Source organism: Oryctolagus cuniculus, chromosome 10 (assembly GCF_051225735.1).
Source record: "Oryctolagus cuniculus isolate XC-2025 breed Fujian yellow rabbit chromosome 10, ASM5122573v1, whole genome shotgun sequence".
Lineage (NCBI taxonomy): Eukaryota > Metazoa > Chordata > Mammalia > Lagomorpha > Leporidae > Oryctolagus > Oryctolagus cuniculus.
The window spans coordinates 89,694,871-89,716,981 of record NC_142876.1 but is presented as its reverse complement, the minus strand read 5'-3'; the positions used below and the strand labels follow the sequence as shown (position 1 = coordinate 89,716,981).

At 48.7% G+C, this 22,111-nt stretch overlaps 2 protein-coding genes across 7 annotated transcripts in view; one reads left to right on the top strand and one right to left on the bottom strand.

Moving 5' to 3' along the window:
* Positions 1-2,788: 2,788 nt before the first annotated feature.
* Positions 2,789-12,681, bottom strand: LOC127492428 (uncharacterized). 2 transcript variants are annotated; one of them, XM_089305493.1, is made up of 3 exons: positions 10,628-12,681; positions 6,415-7,062; positions 2,789-3,024 (listed from the first exon to the last, which is right to left on the bottom strand). In XM_089305493.1, exon 1 carries the CDS (start codon positions 12,679-12,681, stop codon positions 12,340-12,342), a length of 342 nt encoding a protein of 113 aa, XP_089161619.1. In that variant the 3' UTR covers positions 2,789-3,024; positions 6,415-7,062; positions 10,628-12,339. The 2 variants fall into 2 exon arrangements, with proteins under 2 accessions (XP_089161619.1, XP_089161620.1); XM_089305494.1 differs by having other exon boundaries at positions 11,184-12,681.
* A 266-nt stretch (positions 12,682-12,947) lies between these two features.
* PTPRG (protein tyrosine phosphatase receptor type G) overlaps positions 12,948-22,111 on the top strand; it is a 778,020-nt gene continuing 768,856 nt past the window's right edge. For all 5 annotated transcript variants that reach the window (XM_051852247.3, XM_008260863.5, XM_008260864.5 and 2 more), the window contains exon 1: positions 12,948-13,081. In XM_051852247.3, coding sequence (XP_051708207.1) covers positions 12,997-13,081 — 85 coding nt within the window. In that variant the 5' untranslated portion in view covers positions 12,948-12,996. The remainder of the gene's footprint in view (positions 13,082-22,111) is intronic.

Genomic DNA, 22,111 nt, shown 5'->3' with positions numbered 1-22,111 from the left:
GAACACAGATTTTTCTTTTCACTTGGGTATCTACCTAAAAATGGAATCACTGGGTCATATAGTAAGCACATGTTTAATTTTTTGGGAAACCTCAGGATCATTTTCCAGAGTGGCCATATCATATTAGATTGCCACCAGCAATGAGTAAGTTTCATTTGCTATGCGTCACTGGCAGGCCTTGGTATTGTCAGTCTTTTCTTAAGCCATTTTAACAGGTATGCAAGGGATATGTTATCATGATTTTAGTTTGCATTTCTGTAATGGATTATGATGCTGGACCATTGCTTACGTGTTTATTTGTCATCCATATATCATTTTTGGTGAAGTCTCTGTTCTTATCTTTCCTGCAGTATTGCTGCTTTTCCTACAGTTGTATATGGAAAGTTTTTTAAGTAGTCTAGATAATAAGTTCTTTGTTGGACAAGTTATTTTCTTATTTATTCATTCATTCATTTTTGTTTGAAAGGCAGAGAGGAACAGAGGAAGAGGGAGTGTGTGAGAGATCTTCCATCCACTGGTTCACTCCCCAAATGACTTATTTTTGCACCTTTGGAAAATATTTCTTGGCCAGAGTTATCTAATAGAACTTTCTGCAGTGATGGAAATTTCTTCATCTGTGCTCTCTGATATGGCTGTTGCTAGCCACTGATGGCTACTGAGCCCTTGAAATGTGGCTAATGCAACTAAAGAACTGCATTTTTAATTTTACTTTATTTCTATTAATTTAAACAGCCACATGTGACTTTTGGCCATGACAATTTTGAATTTTTTTTTACATCAGAATTTATACTTCTACATTAGTTTTCAAAAGTTAAACAGGGCTGGCGCCGCGGCTCCATAGGCTAATCCTCTGCCTGCAGCGCCGGCACCCTGGGTTCTAGTTCTGGTCGGGGTGCCGGACTCTGTCTTCCAGTCCAGCTCTCTGCTATGGCCCAAGAGTGCAATGGAGGATGGCCCAAGTTCTTGGGCCCTGCACCTACATGGGAGACCAGGAGAAGTACCTGGCTCCTGGCTTCGGATCAGCGTGGCGCGCCAGCTGCAGTGGCCGTTGGAGGTTGAACCAACGGTAAAGGAAGACCTTTCTCCCTGTCTCTCTCTCTCTCACTGTCCACTCTGCCTGTCAAAAAAAAAAAAAAAAAGTTAAACAGTACATGACATATTTTGTATATAATACATATATCTTAATTATTCTGTATGACAAACTCTCCATACCAAATATATATAATTTTAATGATAAATCTGTATATGCTATATAATAGGGGAAAAGAAATTGAAACCTCAGTTTTGAGAAAGTCAGATTTATTGCATAGTAATTGAATAAGTTTAGGATGCTTTCAGCAATAAATAACAAATAACATTTCCAATAGTAGCTTAAAAAAGTTGAATTTATTTCCCATATCAGTGGTCTGGATCTCATGGGTGTAATCAAAGATTCAGAATTTTTTCCATATTTCTGATATGCCATTCTCATTGTCATGCCTTTATGCCTCATGGCAATAAGAAGGCTGCAATGACTCTAGCAATACATTTATCTCCAAGTCAGAGAAAGGAAAAAGGAGAGTATCAGCCAAGTGTACCTCTTCCCCAATCTTGTACTTAAAATTTTACTATGGAAAATTGCAAATGGAAAATTCCAAGCATATATCGGAGTAGACAACTAAATATCATGAACTTCATGTACCCATCAAATAACTTCAACAACGACCAACCAGTGGACAAGCCTGCTTCATCTATATCCCTACTGATTTCTCCCACTCCATGGATATTTTGAAGTAATCCCCAGCTATCATTATCATTTCATTTGCAAACATTTTAGAATGTATCTCTCAAAGAAAGATTACTTAGATGGAAACATAATACTTAATATCATCAAATATCTGATAGTCTCATGAACACCATTCTTTCAAAAATACTTTGATTCCAGATTCTCTGCTAATGATTGATATGGATTTAACTTTTTTTAGAGTTTCTTTTTTTTTTTTAAAGATTTATTTATTTATTTGAAAGTCAAAGTTACAGAGAGGCAGAGATAGAGAGATCTTCCATTTGCTGGTTCACTCCCCAAATGGCCACAATGGCCAGAGCTGGGCTGATCCAAAGCCAGGAGCCAGGAGCTTCTTCTGGGTCTCCACATGAGTTAGGGGCCCAAGAACTTGGGCCATTCTCAACTGCTTTCCCAGGCCATAGTAGAGAGCTGGATGGGAAAATGGAGCAGCCAGTACTAGAACTGGCGCCCACATGGGATGCCAGCAACGCAGGCAGTGGCTTTACTCATTACGCCACAGCGCCAACCTCTAAAATTTTTTTATATTATATAGATTGTATCCGGTTTTCTTTCTTTGAAATACATTCCTTAAGAAGTATGTCTGTTATGTGTGTAAAGTTAATTGAAAATAAGTCTTGGTAAAAAATAAGAATGGGAATAGGAGAGGGAAGAGGCAGAGGGGTGGGATAATGGGTGGGAGGGTGGGTATGGTGGAGTCATTACTATGGTCCTTCCTAAAGTTGTACTTATGAAATGCATGAAATTTGTATTCCTTAAATAAAAGGTTTCTGGGGGAAAAATAAATTAGTTGCCCCCCGCCCCACAAAAGTACATCTGCAGTGTAATTTTCCACAGTGTGACAGTGCCTGATTTAATTGTTATGGACATGTTCCTCTTTCTTTTGTATTTGCTTTAATTATTGATAGTTGGATCTAGCAGCCTGATCAAATTCACATTCAAATTTTTGGAAGATTAGAGGTAGTGCTGTGGTCTTTCCTCAGGAGGCAGACATCTGCCAACCCCTTTATTTATTTATTTTTTTAATTTATTTTATTTATTTGAAAGAGAGTTACAGAGAGAGGTAGAGACAGAGAGAGAGGTCTTCCATCTGCTGGTTCACTTCCCAGATGGCTGCAATGGCTGGAGCTGCGCCGATCCGAGGCCAGGAACCAGGAGCTTTTTCTGGGTCTTCCGAAGTGGGTGCAGGGGCTCAAGCACTTAGGCCATCTTCTACTGCTATCCCAGGCCATAGCAGAGAGCTGGATCGGAAGAGGAGTAGTCGGGACTAGAATCAGTGCCCATATTGGATGCCAGTGCTTCAGACCACAGCAGTGGCCCTTGCTAACCCCTTTACAAGCAAGCTTTCTACAAGCATCCAAGCTACCAGTCTTCTGCTTCAGTCTTATTGGCTAGAATTAAATCATGTGACTATTGCTGGTTGCAAAGGTGGATGGAAAATCACACATAAAATAAGTGGGATTGAGGCTGGGATAAAGCAGTATTCTCTTAGCCAGGACAAAGGAGCAAGAGGTATAACATGAACAGTGAATATTGTTTGCTGTTGAAGTTTAACAAAAACTCACAATCAATACAAGTAGTAAATGTTTTTGTAAACATTTTATGAGTACCAGTAATATTTATAAATACATATTGATTAAATATTAAAAAGAGAATAATTAAGGTTAATGATAACCTTCTGCTACTTGCATTTGTTATATTCCAAGCTAGTCCACCTGGATATGGTGGCATGTGGCTAGTACAATAAAAATGGCTGCTTCCAGTTAATTTTTCTTAAAACAACTTGATCTTCTAAAAGGATCCCTGAGCTGCTGAGCATCCACTTGTTTGATATGCTGAAAGGAATATGTTTCTTGGGCTTTTGAGAATTCTCTAATGAGTACTGGCTAAGCAATGAACCTTATATTTTCACACAAGAATAAGAATTAAGTGGGTTTACTGTAAATTTGAAGGAGCTATAATTTGACTCTCTGACTAAATGTTCTCTGTTCACAGAAATTTCATGGCATTTATCGAGGCAGCAAGACTTCTAAAATTTTTTTTTAAATCTTTTATTTATTTATTCAAAAGGCACAGTTACAGAAAGGCAGGGGTGGGGAGAGAGAGAGAGAGAGAGAGAGAGAGAGAGAGAGATGTCTTCCATCCTCTGGTTTACTCCCCAGATGGCCTCAGTGGCTGGAGCTGCACCAATCCCAAGCCAGGAGTCAGGAGCTTCCTCCTGGTCTCCCACATGGGTGCCAGGGCCCAAGGACTTGTGCCATCCTACACTGCTTTCCCAGGCCATAACATAGAGCTGGAGCAGCCAGGACTCCACATAGAAGTGGAGCAGCCAGGACTCGAACTGGCGCCCATATGGAATGCCAGCACTGCAGGTGGCAGCTTTACCCGCTATGCCACAGTGCTGGTCCCAGGACTTCTAAAATATTTTCAAATACATGTTTCTGTTTAAAAATTTTCATTGTAGAAAAGTCCAGAAGTATAAGAAATGTGAGTAGACATCCATTCCAGCAGTTAGGATGTCCATGTCCCACACTGGCTCCGGCTCCTCACTCCAGCTTGTTGCTGATGGAGGATCTGAGAGGGAGCAATGCCAGCTGGAATGACTGAGTTCGTGCCACCCATGTGGGAGACCTGGGTTGTGTTCCCAGCTTTCAGCTCTGGCTCCATGCCAGCCTTTGCCACTGCAGGCATTTGGGGAGTGAGCCAGTGCATGGGAACTCTCTCTCTCTCTCCTTGAAGAAAATAAATAAAAATTTGAAATCATAAAAATACGTGAAGAGAAAACATATCACTGGCAATTTACCTACCTGGGATGATCACCGTTAATGTTAAGGTATATTTCCTTCTAATCATTTAAATATGCATATGGATTTTTTATAAAGTTGAGCTAAGAGTATATATTTAAATTTATGTGTTGGTGTTTACACTTCAAACTAAGGTCAGTATTTTCTCCACATTTTTATACACATTGTTTTAATATCTATAAAGTAACCTACTATGTTGATACTAGGTTTTCCAACCTATTGTTGCATATTTATAATTTGCTATTATAAATACTATTGCAAGGAACAGCTTCATAAATATTTGAGGGATTTCCATTTCTGATTCTCTGTTTTAAGAGAGAACTAAAAGTTTAATTTCTAGATGAAAACATACCAAGATTTTTGGATACATTTTGGTTTTTAGAACATTTATACCAATTCTTATTTCACTTGTAGCCAACGAGTAACCATTTCACTACATGTTCACTAGCATTCAATATTATCAATGAATATTTCACGTATGGATTTTTTCCTTTTATTTCTTTAGTTTGATTTTTTAGCGGTTATGTAGCAGAAACATTATATATGTGGGAAAACAGCCATTTCAGGAAAATTTAGGAGGCTCTTAATAACACAGAAAATCTTAAGAGAAAATCTAAATCTATTGCTTTCAAATTCATGTTTTTATGAGTTCCCCTTATTTTCTGCAATAGGGGAGAGCATTATTATGGTAATATGAAAAACATTTCAGGTTTTAACAATTTAAAAATGATCATGAATGGCAGTATAATGTTCCACTGGATGGCTATATAATACATATATATATAATTTTATAAATGATCCCAAATAGACGATCTATTTTTCCTATCTGAAAGCCAAAGAAAGATACACACACACAGACACACAAAGATTTTCCATCAACTAGTTCGCTCCCCAAATGCCAGCGAAGATAGAGTTTGGCTGGTGCTGGGGTCAGGGGCAGGAACTCAATCTGGTTCTCTCATGTGCGTGGCAAGGACCCAGGGACTAATGCTCCCTCCCAGGGTATGAGAGACTGGAACTGAGAGCAGAGCAGAGATGCAAACTCAGCCAGTCTGAAATGGGATGCTGGTGTTACAAGGTGAATCTTAACCACTGAGCCATGTCCTTGTTCCAGGCTTCACATAAAGTGGTGATGCTGCTATGGTTTGGGTGTGGTTTGAGCCTGCTGCATGGGTCTATTATAATTGAAGGTTTGGTCTGCACTGTGGTAGTTGATGGGTCACTGGAAGCACCTCCGGGAGGTAGTTCTCGTGTAACCCCTTGAGTTCTTGGGAGAAAGTTGTTCTAAAAAGAGCAAGCCAGGCCCTACCCAGTTTCCTGATTCCCAATCCTGTTGGCTTACTCCTACAGCAGTTGTGCAGCCCACCCTTACTACGAGGTCCTTCCCAGATCTCAGCTGATGCCATTGCCATGCCTTTGGACTCCAAAATTGTGAACTGAATAAACCTCTCCTTTACAAATAGCCTGTGTCAAGTGTTTCATTACAGTGATGAAAAGCTGACCAATCCAAATAGTAATAGGTCCCACTTTAGAGTGCTGTGCCAAGGAGGAAACAAAATTGTAGCTACTTTCTTCTGCCTACCACTATCCTTTGTCCTTGGAAGTTGTGGACAATCAGGATTGAGTCCTGCCTCTACCTCCAGGTTGGCCAAATCTAGGACCCTAGTCCAGGCAAGGGTGTAAGATCAATTGGAAGACATTCTTGGGAATCCTTATGGATAACAGGAGAGAACAGCAGGGAGGGAAGCTAAAGCCAAGGAGAGCAGAGCCGTGGGAGGGTCAGAGTGAATGTGGAGCCACTGTTGGAGCTGCTAAATCCAGCCTTACCTGGAGCCTTCAACTTCCCACCAGCGAGATGAGTCAGCAACTTCCTTTCTTTGTTCTAGTTGGTTCATTTTGGGCCTTATCAGTCATAATTGCTATGATTACTTAATCCTTTTTAAGTAGCGCATTAACTAGCACAACCACGTAGTCATTCTTTGCAGCCACTTGGATAGCACGTTTTATGTTACAACAAATATTATTGTTAAAGGATTTTGAAGTTTTTCTTTGTTGCATTTTTTAAAGAATCAACTTGCTTTGTTAAGGCTTTATTTTCCCCTAAAATAAACACTGCCCCAAAATTTAACTTCAGGATGTTAAAAATGGGCTTGTTGTTGGTGTTGTTTTCTAAGCCATTCTTGGACAGAGTGAAAACCATCTAGGGGAAAAAGTTAACAGGCTCTGTTCTACTGTCCTAGCACCACTGTAACAATGCACCTCAACCATTTATTGTCCAAAATCAAAGTGTCAGCAGAGCGATGCTCCCTCCACATCCTGTAGGGAAATTCCTTGCCCGTTCCTAGCCTCAGATGGTAGCCAGCAGTCTTTGGGATTCCTTGACTGTGGATTTCTTCATTCTAATCACAGGGCTGTTTTTTTTCTGTGTCTTCTTCTCCTCTTCCTAGGGTGTGCGTTTCTGTGTCCAGATGTCCCCTGTTTGTAATGACAACCATCATATTAGTTTAGAGCCTACACTAATGACCTTATTTTAACATGATTACCTCTGCAAAAGCCCTATTTCCAAGTAAAGCCATGTTCTTAAGTACTAAGGGTTAAGACTTCAACCTATCTTTTTGCAATATAGCTTTGACAATTCAACCATTTTAAAAATGGTTTTAAGTTTCAAAAAAAAATGTATTTATGTATTTGGGAGACAGAGCTCTCCTATATACTGGTTCACTTCCCAAGAGGCCAGCAGTGAGCTGGGCCGAGGCTGGGAGCTAGGAACTCAATCCAAGTCTCTCATGTTGGTGTCCAGAGCCCAGTGATGTGAGCCATCACCCACTGTCTCCCACCATCTGCACAGTGGGAAGCTGCAGTCAGAGCTTGATTGAGGCTTTGAACCTAGGTTCACCAACACGGGACATGGCCATCTTAATTGCTAGGCTCCACACGTGCCTGACAATTTAGTTTTAACAGTAGATGAAATGGATTATTTCCAAAGAAGGCCACAATTCCTTCCTTCCCTAAATACATTTCCCTTTGCTGTGTAACTTTGCAGCTCTTCCCATCATGCTTTGGAGTATTTCTACCTCCTCTTGAATCTGGCTTGACCTTATGACTTGTGCTGACCAATAAAATGCAGTGGAAGTGATGTCATCCAACTGCTAAGATGAAGTCTTAAGATGCCTTCCGGGTTTCACTGTCACTGTCCCACTATCCTGACATCTTTTTGTGAGTAAGACCGAGACAGTCTGTTGCACAGGTCAGTACATGAGGACTGACTTGTCCACGTCAACAGCCAGCACGAATTTGCCAAACAGCTGCCTGATGTCGTCTGAGGCCATGCATCTTCAGACAAGACCAGCAGAACTGCCCAGCTGAGCCCAGCCCCAAACAGGAACAAATAAAACAGTGGTTGTTTCAAACTACTAACTGTTGGAATAACGTGCTACACAACATAAACGATTGCTATAGGGGATCTGGGGTCAGAAGCTTGCATTTTTGTTGTTTAACATAGAGCTGCTCAGCTACATCACTCAATTATGTCAGTCACCTTGCTAGGTCGATTTAATTCTAACAGCTCCTGTTTCTTTCTTTATACAACATGGATGATTTACTTATTCGTCACCATTGGTTCCAGGTTTCAAGTTTCAAAAAATAAAACCCGTCTCAAAGGGCACAAGGAGGAAGAGGAATTTATCAGTTCAAGTAACTGAAAACCCAGCGTTTGGTCTGGCTTAGATACCATAGATTTGGTAGCCCTATCTCTCCATTCTACTTTCCTTCATGTGCCATATTCCAGGTTCAAGCCAAAGGGGCTCTTTCTGTATTTCAAGGCTTAAGTTCATTCAGTCTGGCAAACCCAAGAGCAAGTTCGATTCTCACTGGGTCTAACCAGAAACACACAGCAGTCCTAAGCCAGTCAGACCAGGGGCATGGAATGCTCCCAATGGCCAGGGCTGGGGCATGTGCCCACTGCTGAGCCATGGAGGTGGACAGGTACAGGGGAGAGGTGTGCAGAGAACAGATTAGGCTCAGCAAGACCGTGTGGGGAGACTAGTGTAAAGGAACCCTAGGCCCCACTGTGAGAAGAAATGGAGGCTGAGCAGGTAGAAAATAACAGATGTTCATTCCCTATCACATAGCTGGGTACACAGATAACAGTAATGGCTTACATTTGCCAAATACTTATTAGGTGCCTGGCACTGCTTAAAGTACTTTATGTATATTAATTCCTTTTCATCCTCTCAATTTAGGAGGAGGAGCAGTTATTATTCCCTCTTTACAAACGAGGAAGCCCAGGCACAGAGTGGTTAACTTGCCTACCTATGGTCATGCATACAGAAGTAACATCAGAACCCAACAGAACAGCTTCAGAGTTCCTTCCTTCAACCACCAATGTATCTACACGGCGCTGAACTCAGGGTTAGTGTTTCTGACTTTATGATGGTGCAAACACGGTATGCATTTTGCAGCAATGGGACTTCAGTTTCTGCGCGTGGATCTTTTTGCTGGCTAGCAATGTGCTGTCGGGTATTCTCTTGCAATGCTGGGCAGTGACAGTAAGGCAGCTGTCAGTCAACTCTGATCATCAGGGGAAATCACCCATACCCTGCAATGGGCTGTGTTGCTTGACTCTGAAGTCTCATAGGTTAGGGATATGAAATGTATTTTTCACTTATGATATTTTCTGTTTATGATGGATTTATTGGGGCACAACTCTATGGAAAGCTGAGGAAGATCTGTGCTCAAAATAGGTGACCAGCATATAGCAGGCAGAATTCTAGAATGTTCTTTGAGATTCCCTCTGCCTGGTGTGTAATCCCTCCTTCTTGAGAATGACTATGACCTGCGAATGTGAGGGAGAGTCACTCTCTTGATAGGTCAACTTGTATAGCCAAAGTGATTGTCTTTCCCAAGACTTCTTCATAGCCACGTGTGGGGTTCTCTTGCTGGCTTGGAAGAAGCCGCGCACCCCTGGGAGCAACTCTTGCCAATAGCTAGCGAGGAATCAGGGATGCAGGTCGTACGACCACAAGGAACTGAGTTGGGGCCATCATATGAAAGAGAGTGGCAGTGGAACCCCAGCTCCAGATGATGCAGCATGGCCTACACCTTGATGTCAGCAGGAGGATACGGGGAGCAGAGGACTCAGGAAGGTGTGCCCAGCCCTCTGAGCGCCAGAACTGGGAGAAGGTAAGTGTGTGTTGTTTTAAGCTTCTCTTTGTTGCTTTCTCTTCTTCCCACCAGGGCTGCGGGCCCCTCCCCTTGTCCACCCCTCGGCTGGCTGTGTCCAGCTGCAGGGGAGGGTTGTATGCACAGGCAGGGGCTCGCTGGAGCTGCTGCTAGGTGACTCCTGTGCTGCCAGCCCTTGAAACGGTGTCTGGTGGTTTGCGCTGTAATTGGTTGTAGAATCAATGAAAACGATCTGCCTGGTATGCCTGTAAAATTCTTTTATAGGAACTGGTAGGGGAAGGGCTGGGGTAAATTTCACACTGGGGGCCCTACAAGAATCACCAGCGGAGACCTATTTTGCTGTGAAAAGGTAGCACAGGTCGGAGTCTCCTGCACGGAGCCCATGTGAAGTTTGCCTAACACTAAAGCTCTTTCATTCCATTCCACATTTCAGCCTCTTCTCAAACCATCTCCCCTCCTTTGCCTGTTTTTCACAGCACAGGAAGCCAAGGCGCCAGGGTTCAGAATCTGAGCTCTGCTACTCAGTAGCTGGGAAGCCCTCATTTTACTCCCCTGGGCATGGGGAAAATAATTCTTAACAACTCGAATGATTGTGGAGACTCCCCAAGAGGTTGCAGCATGCACTTCAGGAGGTAGGTTCCCCAAAGACCACTAGGGTCTTGCTCTTTGGGTTCACGGCGGCTGTGTTCCCAGTATGCTGCAGTGCACACGGTGGGTGCCCAACGCTTCACGGGCTGAACTCAAAAATGGCTTATGGAAAAACAACAACATCAACAACAAAACCACCCCAGCGCAGGGTCTGCTGCATCCCACAAAGGGCAGCTTTTCCTACCTCCATTTTACCGAGGCCGGAACTCACCTGAGGATGCTGACCCACGTGTTGGGCAAGTTCCACTGATTGTTGCCATTTTATTAATGTCTAAGAAGGTCGTCGGGCCCTCTGGGGTCATTCTAACCTGTCTCTCAGCTCCTCGCGGCGCATGAACAGTCGGTTAAGAGAACACTTCCAAGAAAACCGGTCCTCGCAGGCATTTGTGAGGGAGCGGCGATTTTTAACAAAACCAGGAAGCACCAAATTCCAAAGCAAACAAACTCGCCTCGCTCCCCACCCTGGGGGAGGGTGTTCACCCCCTTCCCCGCTAAAGATAGAGCCCGGGCCCTCCCCGGGAACTTCCTGGCTTTTATTAGTTTGTAAGTTTTCAAAGGTTTTTCTTTTGGAAGTGTGGGTGTGAAACTGCTTCCCTAATCACATCTTGCCGGAGGATCTCCGAACATCTGTATAGCTTTCGAGAACCTGGCGTCCGGGTGGGATGTTCGCGTGGGTGTGGGACCCTGCCGGGGTGGGAGCCGCCAAAAACGTGTCAAGATCGCGTCTGCACGGAGATATTAGGCAAAAATTACAAATGGCTAATTACCTTGGCTCAGTTACACACTTCATCAAAGGGCCGCCTCCTCCACTTGGCGCACCCGGGGCGACAGGGGGAAAACGGGGCGCTCCGAAGCCTAAGCGATAGAGATCTCTCGGAGCGCCAGGGGACGAGACTTCACGGCGGATAAGCCCGCTCCCTCCCCGACCACCGGACGCCTCTGCCCGCTTGCTACAGCAGCGGCGGCTCGTTGGGTAGCGGCCAGATCAGCTCTGCCCCGCGGCGCTGCTCTCACCCGGCTCCGGGCCAGGGACGCACTTCCAGCAGCCAGCCCGGGGCGCGGGGACCGTCTCCCGCGGAGTTGCGAGTTGGGAGAACTCAAGCCACCGATCCGCCGTGTGGAGCTCTAGAGAGCTGGTTTTTGCAAGCCCGGGATCGATCTCAGTCCCCTCCCCCTTCTCCCCAGCTGCGGACTCGGCCAATGGAAGCCCGAAAAGGGGTGGGAGTGGGGGTGGGAATCAAATCCCAACGTAACCTGAGTGCAAAGGCCGCTGGCTCGGCTTTGTTTCCAAGCCCGGGTATGCGCTGGGCTGGGGGCGCGAGCAGGGGGCGCGAGCGGTGCGCCCCGCCGCGGCGCTGCCAAGGCGGTGGAGCAGAACAGGAAACACTCCGGCACTAAAAAGGCGGCTGGCTGGCCCACCTTCTATCCCCAGGCCCAGGCTAGGGGTTGGTCCCCCCAAGTCCCAGATCCCCAAGCTCCGTGGTCTCGGGATCTAGCGCGCGGCGTCTTTAAGATCTCGCAACACGGCAATCTGGCAAAGACACTCTGGCTTCTCTAGAAGGCAGCCTCCTCCCTCTCTGCAAAACCGGGCGGGCGTCGTCCCTAGTCCCCCTAAGCGCCCCCTGTAAGAGCCTGCATTCCCCGGGGCCCCGCGGCCACCCCGGAGCTGCGGGACCCCTCGGAGGCGCGAGGCGAGCGTGGTTGCTTTAAGAGCGCGGGGCGCGCGCCCGCCGCCGCCTGCTCAGGATTGCGCGCCCCCGCCGCCGCGCGCCCCCGCCGCCAGCGCCGCTGCGCGCCCCCTGCTCGCTCGTTCGTTCGTTCGCTCGCTCGCCGGCTTTAAAGTCTCTGCCAGGATCCATGCTCACATGTTACTTCCTGTATGGAGGCATGGCCAGTTTCCAGCCCCGCGCTCCCCGTTCCTCCTCAGCCTGCGCCGGAGCCACAACTTTCAGGAGCATGGACTGAAGGCGCCCTCGCCCCAGCGCCCCTCTGAGATCCTTTGTGGTTTCCTCGGTTTCCTCCGGCCGTTTCTATTTTGGGGGGCTGCTCGCTCCTCCCGCCGCTCCCCTCCCCTTCCCCGCTCGCAAACATGCCTCCTTCCTTCCCGGGGCCCTGGAAGGAGCTGCCTGCCTGAAGCCCGGAGACGCCGCGCCGCGCCTCAGCCCCGCCGCCGCCCGCCGGCTCTCGGCTCTCAACTTGGGGATCCTCGCCGCTCGCCGCCGCCGCCGCCGCCTGCGGTCCCTGCCTGCCCCGCGCCCGGGGCATCGCCGCCGCCGCCGCCCGCCGCCTCTTCGCCCTGCCTGCTCGGCTCGCGCCTTTCTGAACGGAACGCAGCCCGTCTCCGCCGAGAGGAGCGTCCCCAGCGAGGCTCCGCGTTCGCGGTCACTTTTTGAGATTTTCCGGGGGGCGCTCGGTGGCTTCCCGGATTCCAGGGGGACTCGGGCCGCCGAGCGCGGGGGGCCCGTGGAGCGGGCGAGCCGGAGAAGCGCCCAGGCTTAGCGGAGGCTCGTACCGAAGCGAGAACTTACTCAACAAGTTTATCCCCCCCTGCTTTCGTCTTTTCGATGTGCGTTTTCGGACATGCGGAGGTTACTGGAACCGTGTTGGTGGATTTTGTTCCTGAAAATCACCAGTTCCGTGCTCCATTATGTCGTGTGCTTCCCCGGTGAGTGCCGGCCTCGGAGGGGACGCGGCCCCAGCCGGCGCGCGCGGGGGGATGCGGAGTTGTCGCCGGGGCGCGGAGCTCGGGCGCCGGTGCTGGGGACCCCGGCGGGGGTGGCGGGGAACCGGGTGCCCAGGACCGAGAGAGACCTGTTCCGCCAGCCCTGGCGATGTTTAGGGAGGCTGGTTGGTTGTCGGGGAGGGTGGAGACGGGGACCGCCCGGGGAGGAGAAGTAGGTACCCGGGATTCTCTTGCTCCAGCTTGGGTTTGGGGGTGCCGTGGGGGAGCCAGAGTAGGGAGAAGAGGGGACTTGCTTTGCTGATCCGCGGCCAATCGGGAGAGGTAGAGTTGGGGGGCCGTTGGGGAGACTGAGGCCGTGGGAGGATGCCTCTGTGGGCTTGGGGGGAGTCTGGGGTGTGCTCCTCTCTCCGGTAGGGATCGAAAGAGGTCAGAAAGAGGGGCCTCGCTTTGCTGATCTCTGACCCTTGGGGAGGACTGGTATTTGGTATGGAAGCCGGAGGCTGACGGCGGAGGATTGAGGGTGTGGGGAATGTTGGGAGCAGCCTGCATTTTGCTCTCGGGGGTGGGCCCCCCTCCAACCCCCTGCTGGGGGCGTGGGGCTGCCCTTGGCTGCCTGCGGGAGGCAGACTGCCTGGGCGCAGTGGGAGGACCGGGAGCGAGCGGTTTAGGGAGATGCAGGCTCCCTCAGGCCCCTTTCCTCCGCCGCTCTGCTCCCTCTGCTCCGCGGGGCCGCGGGGGTCGGGGCGCAGGGGGCGGGCCGGCGGCTGGGTTGCTGTTCGCGCCGGGGCGGATTTCTCCCCGTCTCGCGCGCCCTGCCTACCTGCATCTCTGCCTTTTGCAGGCTGTTCACGGATGGCAGACCCAGACCTGCTCCCTTCTGGCCAGGTTGAGACAGGAACAATATTGGCCATTGATGACGATAATAAATCACTGCACGTAGAGGTGTGCGGCTCGGCGACCCTCCACTTGCAGCTCTGAGCCGGCCGACGCCTCCTTCCCTCCCGAAGGGCAGTGGCCAGCCGCCTCCCTCTCTCTTGCAGGGTCCCCAGGTCTCCCTAGAAGCTGTCCGGCCCCCTCTCTGGGGATGGAGGCCACGTCCTCTGCCCTGGAGTGGGGATACGGATGAGAGGGAAGGAGATGTTCGCTTTCACCTCTCCATCTCCTGAGGACGGACAATCCCCCGTTTGTGTGCCCTCTCATCCGCCCGCTCCCGGATACATATAGGTGTCCGTTATCTGAATCAGGAGAAAGAGGAACGTGCTCCGTTATTTCCGCTGTGCCCAGTTCCAGCCGCCTGTCCTCGGGCGGCTGGAGCGCCGGGCTTTGGTGCAGCGGATCGCTCAGCCCCGTCGTGCACCCTGGAGCAGGGCGCGGGCGTCTTCGCTGCCCCCATACGGACCCGCTCAGGGGAGAGACTGGCAGCAAGTGCCCCCTTTGCACGCCCGGGAGTAGCCTAGAGGGGCGCAGAGGCAGAGAAAGCCCTGTCTTTCCTTGGGCACCCCTGTTTCTCTGTGCGCATCCCCCTGTCCCCGGAGCCGCACAGAGCTCCTGCCACAGTTCAGAAACCCAGGCAGAGACTGAACGGGGACGTGCGTCCACACTAACACGGAGGCCGGAGACATGCCCGGCCGGGGCCAGCGCCCACGGGAGTGGGATCGCTGTCTCTCCCTGTTCCTTGAAGACTGCTCAGTATCTGTATTAACCATCTCCGCTGCTAGACTCCCCCTCTCGGCCGCGAACTTGCCGCCTGAGTGGGCTCAGATGCACTCAGGGTCGAGCTTTGCTATGGCCCTGCCTTAACGGGGTCACGGGAGGTAGCGGAGGGCAACCCTGGGAAATGGGAGGCATTGCCATGGCCATTTCTGGCTTTCTTCAGCGTGGGGATGCAGTCAGTGGGCCCACCGTGATGTTCGTGTTCCTGGTAGCCGAGGAAGCTTGCGATCCAAAATGGGATCGCCAGGGATGCCGCCTGCTTGGGGCTTGGACCATTTTCGCCTTTCTCATTTTCTTTTCGTGCCCACGCTGCGAGGTAAATAGCCCGTTCCCTCATCCGGGAGCCCAGTGGTATGGGAGAGGGAAGGCGCAGCCTTGGGAGGCGCGGGGGGCGGGGGGGATGGGGGAGGACGGGAGGGGGGAGCGGGGTTTGATTTGGAAAAGTGCGGCCTGAGGGGATGTAGCAGCTTTTGAAGCCAGCAAAGTTCAGATGTCACACTGCTGGGAGAGCTGGCATTCTCCCCCCCCCTCCCCAACACCCCGAGGTGCCGTGGCACCGCTGGACTTCAGGGGGCGCCTCTGAGCCACTGGTCGGGCTACTGCCACCTCCTGGGGCTGGCCTCGGCCATCTCCACGCCTCAGGAATGGGGTGCGCGCGCCCAGGTTTTGAGGCACTGAGGGCTGCAGATGCATCTGGGCGCGAGGAGGTGGCTTTGGTTCCGGGCTGCTGCTCGTGGCCGGCTTGAAACCCGGTGGGGGCTGCGGTTCACTTTGAAACCCCCACTTTCTGCCTTCCAGAACCTAGGAAGCGTTTATGTGTTTGACACACGGGATAAAAACGTTCCTGATTTTGGATTAGGGTCCTTGTGAGATGTTGATCCAAATCCCTTGTTACTTATTTTGGAATGGTACCAACTTTGCATTTGTGTTTGCATTTGAGTTCTCTGCCCAGGGTACAAGGTAGCTGTAGTGTGGGGAGCCTTTTGGAAGCACAGCCCTGGCTTGGGTCTTTTCCCAGCGGATAGGAAACAGTAGTGGCCTTTAATCTTTCAACAGCAGCGTGGCAGGTGTGGGACCAGGGTCACAGTTAGTGCTTCCACTGATGCTTTCCAAGTGCACAGCGGAAGTATCATCAGACATGATATTAGGCAAGTTACCTTCTCCTGCATCTTTTAAAATACATAAAAAGAAAAAAAAAAAACGTGATGGACCCCTATAGACACAACCCCCCCCCCCCAGCTTCCACAATTCCCAGCTTTTTGTTCCTCTGTGTCTGCAGCCTCGCTGGCACCTTATTACTGTATTATTACAATTTTTTATTAATTTATTTATTTTTTAATCTGAGAGGTGGAGTTACAGACAGACAGGGAGAGACAGAGAAAGGTCTTCCACCTGCTGGTTTACTCCCAAATGCCCCCAACGGGCAGAGCTGAGCTGATCTGAAGCCAGGAGCCACGAACTTCTTCTGGATCTCCCACATGGATGCAGGGGCTCAAGCACTCGGGCCGTCTTCTACTGCTTTCCCTGGCCCTAGCAGAGAGCTGGATCTGAAATGGAGCAGCCAGGGCACGAACTGGCACCCATATGGGATGCTGGTGCTGCAGGTGGAGGCTTAATACACTATGCCCTAGTGCCGGCCCCTCCTTTATTTTATAACAAATCCTACATACAGCTCTTTTTTGATATTTGAAACATATCCCCATTCATTGGGAATTTAATCGCTTCTGACAGATATAAAATGTTACTTGCGAGGGTTAACCTTTTATCTATTTTACATTCCCTAGCTATTGAGAGCAAACTTTTTTTTTTTATTATTGATTTCTTCTCCCTTGGCCCTCAGAGTGAAATTCTTCTCTTTGTTTCTGATCTGTTTTGAGCCATAATTATGTTACAGCTAGGACGCTGCCGCTGGAAGCCCTACTGACGGTTAAGACCGGCTGTGTACTTGGGATGTGTCAACGTTGGCGGGTCCATGATTGATGGCTGGTGAATCGTGAATTCCTCTCTAAGCCCCCTTCTACCTCTGTGTGCATGCTTTGTCCCCGTGGGCATCCCTTAAGGCCTCCTTTGTAGTAGAAGGCAAGAGTAATATTTGGAAGTCAGCCATCTGACTCTTAGGAAAGGGGTGAGAGATCATACAGGTTTGTTTTTTTGTTTTGCCCCCTTCACATGTCTTGTTTGAAAATGCAGACTCTTTATCCGGTCTCTAAACTGGGTTCCTGTGCCACAGTTAGTGGATAAAATCTGCAGTGTTTCCTGGCAGACAGTGGACACATGACGGGTGGGGAAGTTAGAACGTGAATACAAATATGCATACGGGAACTTTCGGAACTGGGGACTTGCGCTTGCTGCAGGTAGAAAGGTCACGGGAAGGCTGGCCAATATGAGAAGAGGGACTATGCCACGGTGAGCCTTTGCATCTCTCACCTTCATTATGGACCTGTTTCCACTGAATAAAAGAGGATGTTGTTTACCTGGAATGATCCAGGGAATGCTAAAGATTATGTAATGCAACAAAAGAAAATGAAAGCCTTTTTAGATTTACCTTTAGAGTGAAAACTCCATGTTAACAGCATAATCGCTTACAGCCTGGCACCGGTGGAAAGGCACTGTCTTCTTGCAATGGATCTCTTTACAATGTTCTCCAGCACTTCCTATAACGGAATCCCTTTTGTCCCTTTACTGGAAACTTCTTAAAGAGATGGTGTGGGTGCTTAAATGAGCTTTTCCTAGGTGAAGAAAACATGAAGGCTGGCTAGAGGGTGTTGGCTTAATGCTTTCCCTTGACAGTGGAAGGTGGTTGTTTTGTTGTTTATTTGTGTTTAGTTTTCTTTGAAAGAGAGAGGAAGGAAGGAAGGAGGGAGAGAGGAAAGGAAGGGAGGAAAGAAGGAAAGAAAAGGGATTCTTTGATCTATTATCTGACTCCTCAGATCCTGCAACAGCCAGGTCTGGGCCAGGCTGAAGCTAGCAATGAGGAATTCCACCTGATCTTCTCCATGAATGGCAGGGACCAAAGCTCTTGAGCCGTCTGCTGCTGCCTCCCAGCGTGCGCATTAGCAGGAACCTGGAACAGAAGCAGAGGTAGGACTTGAACCCAGACACTCCTGTATGAGATGCTGGAGTCCCCAGAGCAGCCTAACCTGCTGTACCACACCCCCCACCCTGCCCTTTCAGTGTCTGGATTTCTATTTAGCATTTTACTTGCAGCATGTGTGAAGATTATAATATGCATGTGCGGTCTGTATTGATAGATTGAAAACTTACGATGAATACTTTCATCCTGGGAGATAACAGTTTTCATGGAGTCATATTTTACAACCCAGAGCTAATGGAAGAAATTCAGGGCATGGGAATTGATGCCCTCAGATTAGCCCCTGGTATGCTTTGCTTACAGGCTGACCACTCTCATATGATGGATGGGTTGGTTGGGCCCCTGAACTGGTGTTTCGGACTGTGTCTGGAGAGAACGGAAGGCCTACGTCACATCTCATGATGGAGTGGAAGCCAAGAAGGAGCGCTGTTGCAGCTCCTTGTTCTCCATCTGAGCTGGATCGAGGTAAAGCCAGCAGCCAGCTAGAGAGAGCTAGCGAGTAGAGCATAGGAATGTCAAAGCAGCTTCCGGGAGGCAGTGAGCTTCTTGGGGAATGTGGCAGCACTGAATTTCCCCCGGAACAAGCTTGCCTGGGCATACGTTGTACCACAGTTGCTTTCAGCCTTAGGTAAATATTTGCAGGTGATTGAAAGACCAGATATGTGTGTTTCTCTGTCTGAGAAATGGGAATGGGAATGACCAGGTTGCTTTCAGAGGGGTAAACACAGGACTACAGTAGTATCATGTGCCGCTAGAATAATCAAATGCAAAGCTGTAAAAAAGAAGCTTGGTGTTTTGTTTACAAGGAGTTACAGCCAGAATAATCACTCCAAAATAGCTAAATGCATCTGAAAAACTGGTCTTTACTCTGCCTTTTTTCCCTCCAATTCTTAAGTGTCATGTTTCGAAGACCACAGAGTTAATGTCTCTTTTTTAAAAAATCCTGGTGTAGGTGAGTTTCACGTTCGGAAAAGTCTATGACAAGTGAAATGTTTGACAGTTGAATTGGTGGCGTACTCCTATTACGAAGAAGATTGTTAGGCTTGCAAGTGATGGCTGTGGAACATTGCTTGAAGTAGCTAGAGGGCTCTATGAGCACTGTTCCCTCCTATAGCGACACCTACAGTTGGAGGGACCATTTCTCTTGTCATCATTTGTGGTCAAATGTTTGGTGTTTGGACAAGCTGCATGAGACAGCTTTCCAGGGCTATGCAGGCTCAAGAGTTTTATGATTGTGGTGCTTGATGTATCCATTAAATTTTTTTTCAAGATTTATTTATATGAAAAGCAGTAATGGGAGAGAGAAATAGCTTCCATCTGCTGGTTTCCTCCCTATATGGCTGTAACTGTCAGGGCTGGGCCCAGCTGAAGCCAGAAGTGTGGAGCTCCATCTGGGTCTGCTACGTGGATAGCAGGGGCACATTGGGCATCTTCTGCTGCCCTCTCAGGTGTTTTAGCAGGGAGTAGCAGCCGAAGCAAGGCAAGCAGGACTCGAACCACTGATATGGGATGCTAGCATTATAAGAGGCAGTGTAACCCGCTGCTCTGTGGTGCCGGTCCCTAACATTTGTTTTATTCATTTATTTTTGACAGGCAGAGTTAGACAGTGAGAGAAAGAGAGAGAGAGAGAGAGAGAGAGAGAGAGAGAGAGAGAGAGAGAGAAAGGTCTTCCTTACGTTGGTTTACCCCCCAAATGGCCGCTACAGCTGGCACACTGCACCGATCCAAAGCCAGGAGCCAGGTGCTTCCTCCTGGTCTCCCATGCGGGTGCAGGGCCCAAGGACTTGGGCTATCCTCCACGGCACTCCCGGGCCACAGCAGAGAGCTGGACTGGAAGAGGAGCAACCGGGACAGAATCTGGCACCCCAACCGGGACTAGAACCTGGGGTACCGGCACCACAGGTGGAGGATTAGCCTAGTGAGCCGTGGCGCTGGCCCTTATTCATTTATTTTTTAAATGCTTTTGGGGCTGAGTGGTGGAGTGACAGGTCACAATCAGGTGTTTGTGTTTTGGGTTTTTCTCTCTGAAGCCCGCTAACTGAATTTGATGGGATCACTATTTTACTGGGGGTAGGTGGGATTGGGAGGCAGTTGGAACATTGAATGAGACCTTTGACATCGGTTTGCCAGTTTATGGGAGTCAGTATGTTTTTGTTTTTGATTTCTATGCATCTCATAAATACAACATTAGGAACACAGTAATTCTTCCCACTATACCTGCCCTTCCACCCACTGCCCCCCTTCCTTCTCCCTCTCCTGTTGAGTCTGAGAAAGAAAAAGTAACAGAAAGAAGGAAGAAAGGAAAGAATGGAGTAGAAAAACTGAGCACTGTCCCTAGACAGTCTAGACAAGGGCTGATCTATATTGCTGCTTCTCGAAGGTGATTTCACTTTTTTCCCCCCTTTTCCCTTTCTTCCTCCCTGTCTTTGCTTTTAGAAACTTCATTGTCTTTAAATAAGAACCCAAGGATGATACATCTTTTATGAGCTCTTAGACATAACTTCAACTTATGAGACAGAGTATTATCCTCCATTGAATACACTAGAAGATTCTGGAGAACAAGTTTTACTGTGATTCTTGAACAAGTTTTACTGTTAAGTCTCATGATGCAACTCTTTGTGGACAGAGAGCCTGCATGGGACGTTAGTGCGCAGTGTCTCTTGTTGCTTATTTAACAAATAACACTCTTAGGTATGACGTCAGTGATTGCCCAAGGCTCTTGACATGAGCTGCCTCAGATATGGAAGCCTTTTGGATGTACTAGCTCGACAAGGCCATCAGCAAAGTGGAAGTTCTCTCCCTTCAGAGAAAATACGTTGTTTTGTCAACATGAAGCAAGGAGAAATCTTTTAGGAGCTTGGAAGTTGTTAATGCTTTTTATTTTTTTCTAAACTAGGTGGCTATTGAGAGCAGAGCGAAGGGGCTAAGACGGTGGCCTCTGGTGTCAGCCTGCCTGTCGTCACTAGCTGTGCGTCCTCTGTGAAATGGGGTAGAGGCAGGACCCTGACTCCAAAGTCTTTGTGAGGCTTGAATGCATGCAAAGAGTGAATGCTGTGCACAGTTAATAGAAAGGACTCCACTAATTAACTAGTTTAATTTTATGCATATTAAAGAGATGTGGATGGGGTCAATGGAAAATGGAAATGAAAATGACAACTGTATGTATAAACACTTTAACAATGTATACAAGTATGTGTTATGGGGTTTTGTCCCTGGCTTGGCTGTTGAGGGTGAGGAGGAAGGACTGGCATGTAGGGCTGCCACGTGAAATTAGTCAGATGGGGACATTGAAAGGTCTACAGAACTGAAAAGGCCTCTCTGGAGTCTGAGATAGCTGCCTGGTTGCCCTGAAAAGGGGACTCAGTTTACAGCTTAAAATGGAAGAATGCTTAGTTGCTTGCTTGCCCTTTTTTTTTTTTTTTAGATGTTTATTTATTTGAGAGGCAGAGTTATAGAGAGGGAGGGAGGGAGGGAGGGAGGGAGAGACAGAGAGAGAGGTCTTTCATCTGTTGGTTCACTCCCCAAATGGCCTCAGTGAACAGGAGCTGGGCTGATGTGAAGTTAGGAACCAGGAGATTATTCCGGGTCTCCTACGTGGGTGCAGGGGCCCAAGGACTTGGGCCGTCTTCTACTGCTTTACCAGGCCATAGCAGAGAGCTGGATTGGAAGTGGAGCAGCTGGGACAAGAACTGGTGCACATCTGGGATGCCGTCTCTGCAAGCTGAGACAGCCTACTATGCCACAGCGCTGGCCTCGAAGAATGCTTTTTGCAGGCTAACATTGGGCTATATGATTTTTTTTTTAAATTTTTTGACAGGCAGAGTGGACAGTGAGAGAGAGAGAGAGAGACAGCGAGAAAGGTCTTCCTTTGCCGTTGGTTCACCCTCCAATGGCCGCCGCGGCCGGCACACCGCGGCCAGCGCACCACACTGATCCAATGGCAGGAGCCAGGTACTTCTCCTTCCTGGTCTCCCATGGGGTGCAGGGCCCAAGCACTTGGGCCATCCTCCACTGTACTCCCTGGCCACAGCAGAGAGCTGGCCTGGAAGAGGGGCAACCGGGACAGAATCCGGTGCCCCGACTGGGACTAGAACCTGGTGTGCCGGCGCTGCAAGGCAGAGGATTAGCCTAGTGAACCGCGGCGCCGGCCAAGGGATATATATATATGATTCTACCATGTGTCCTGTTCTCAGGCCTGTGGCCTGCGT

What these genes read in the sequence shown, in the direction of transcription:
- LOC127492428 (XM_089305493.1), bottom strand. Translation starts at nt 12,681, where the DNA reads ATGCCCCGGGCGCGGGGCAGGCAGGGACCGCAGGCGGCGGCGGCGGCG.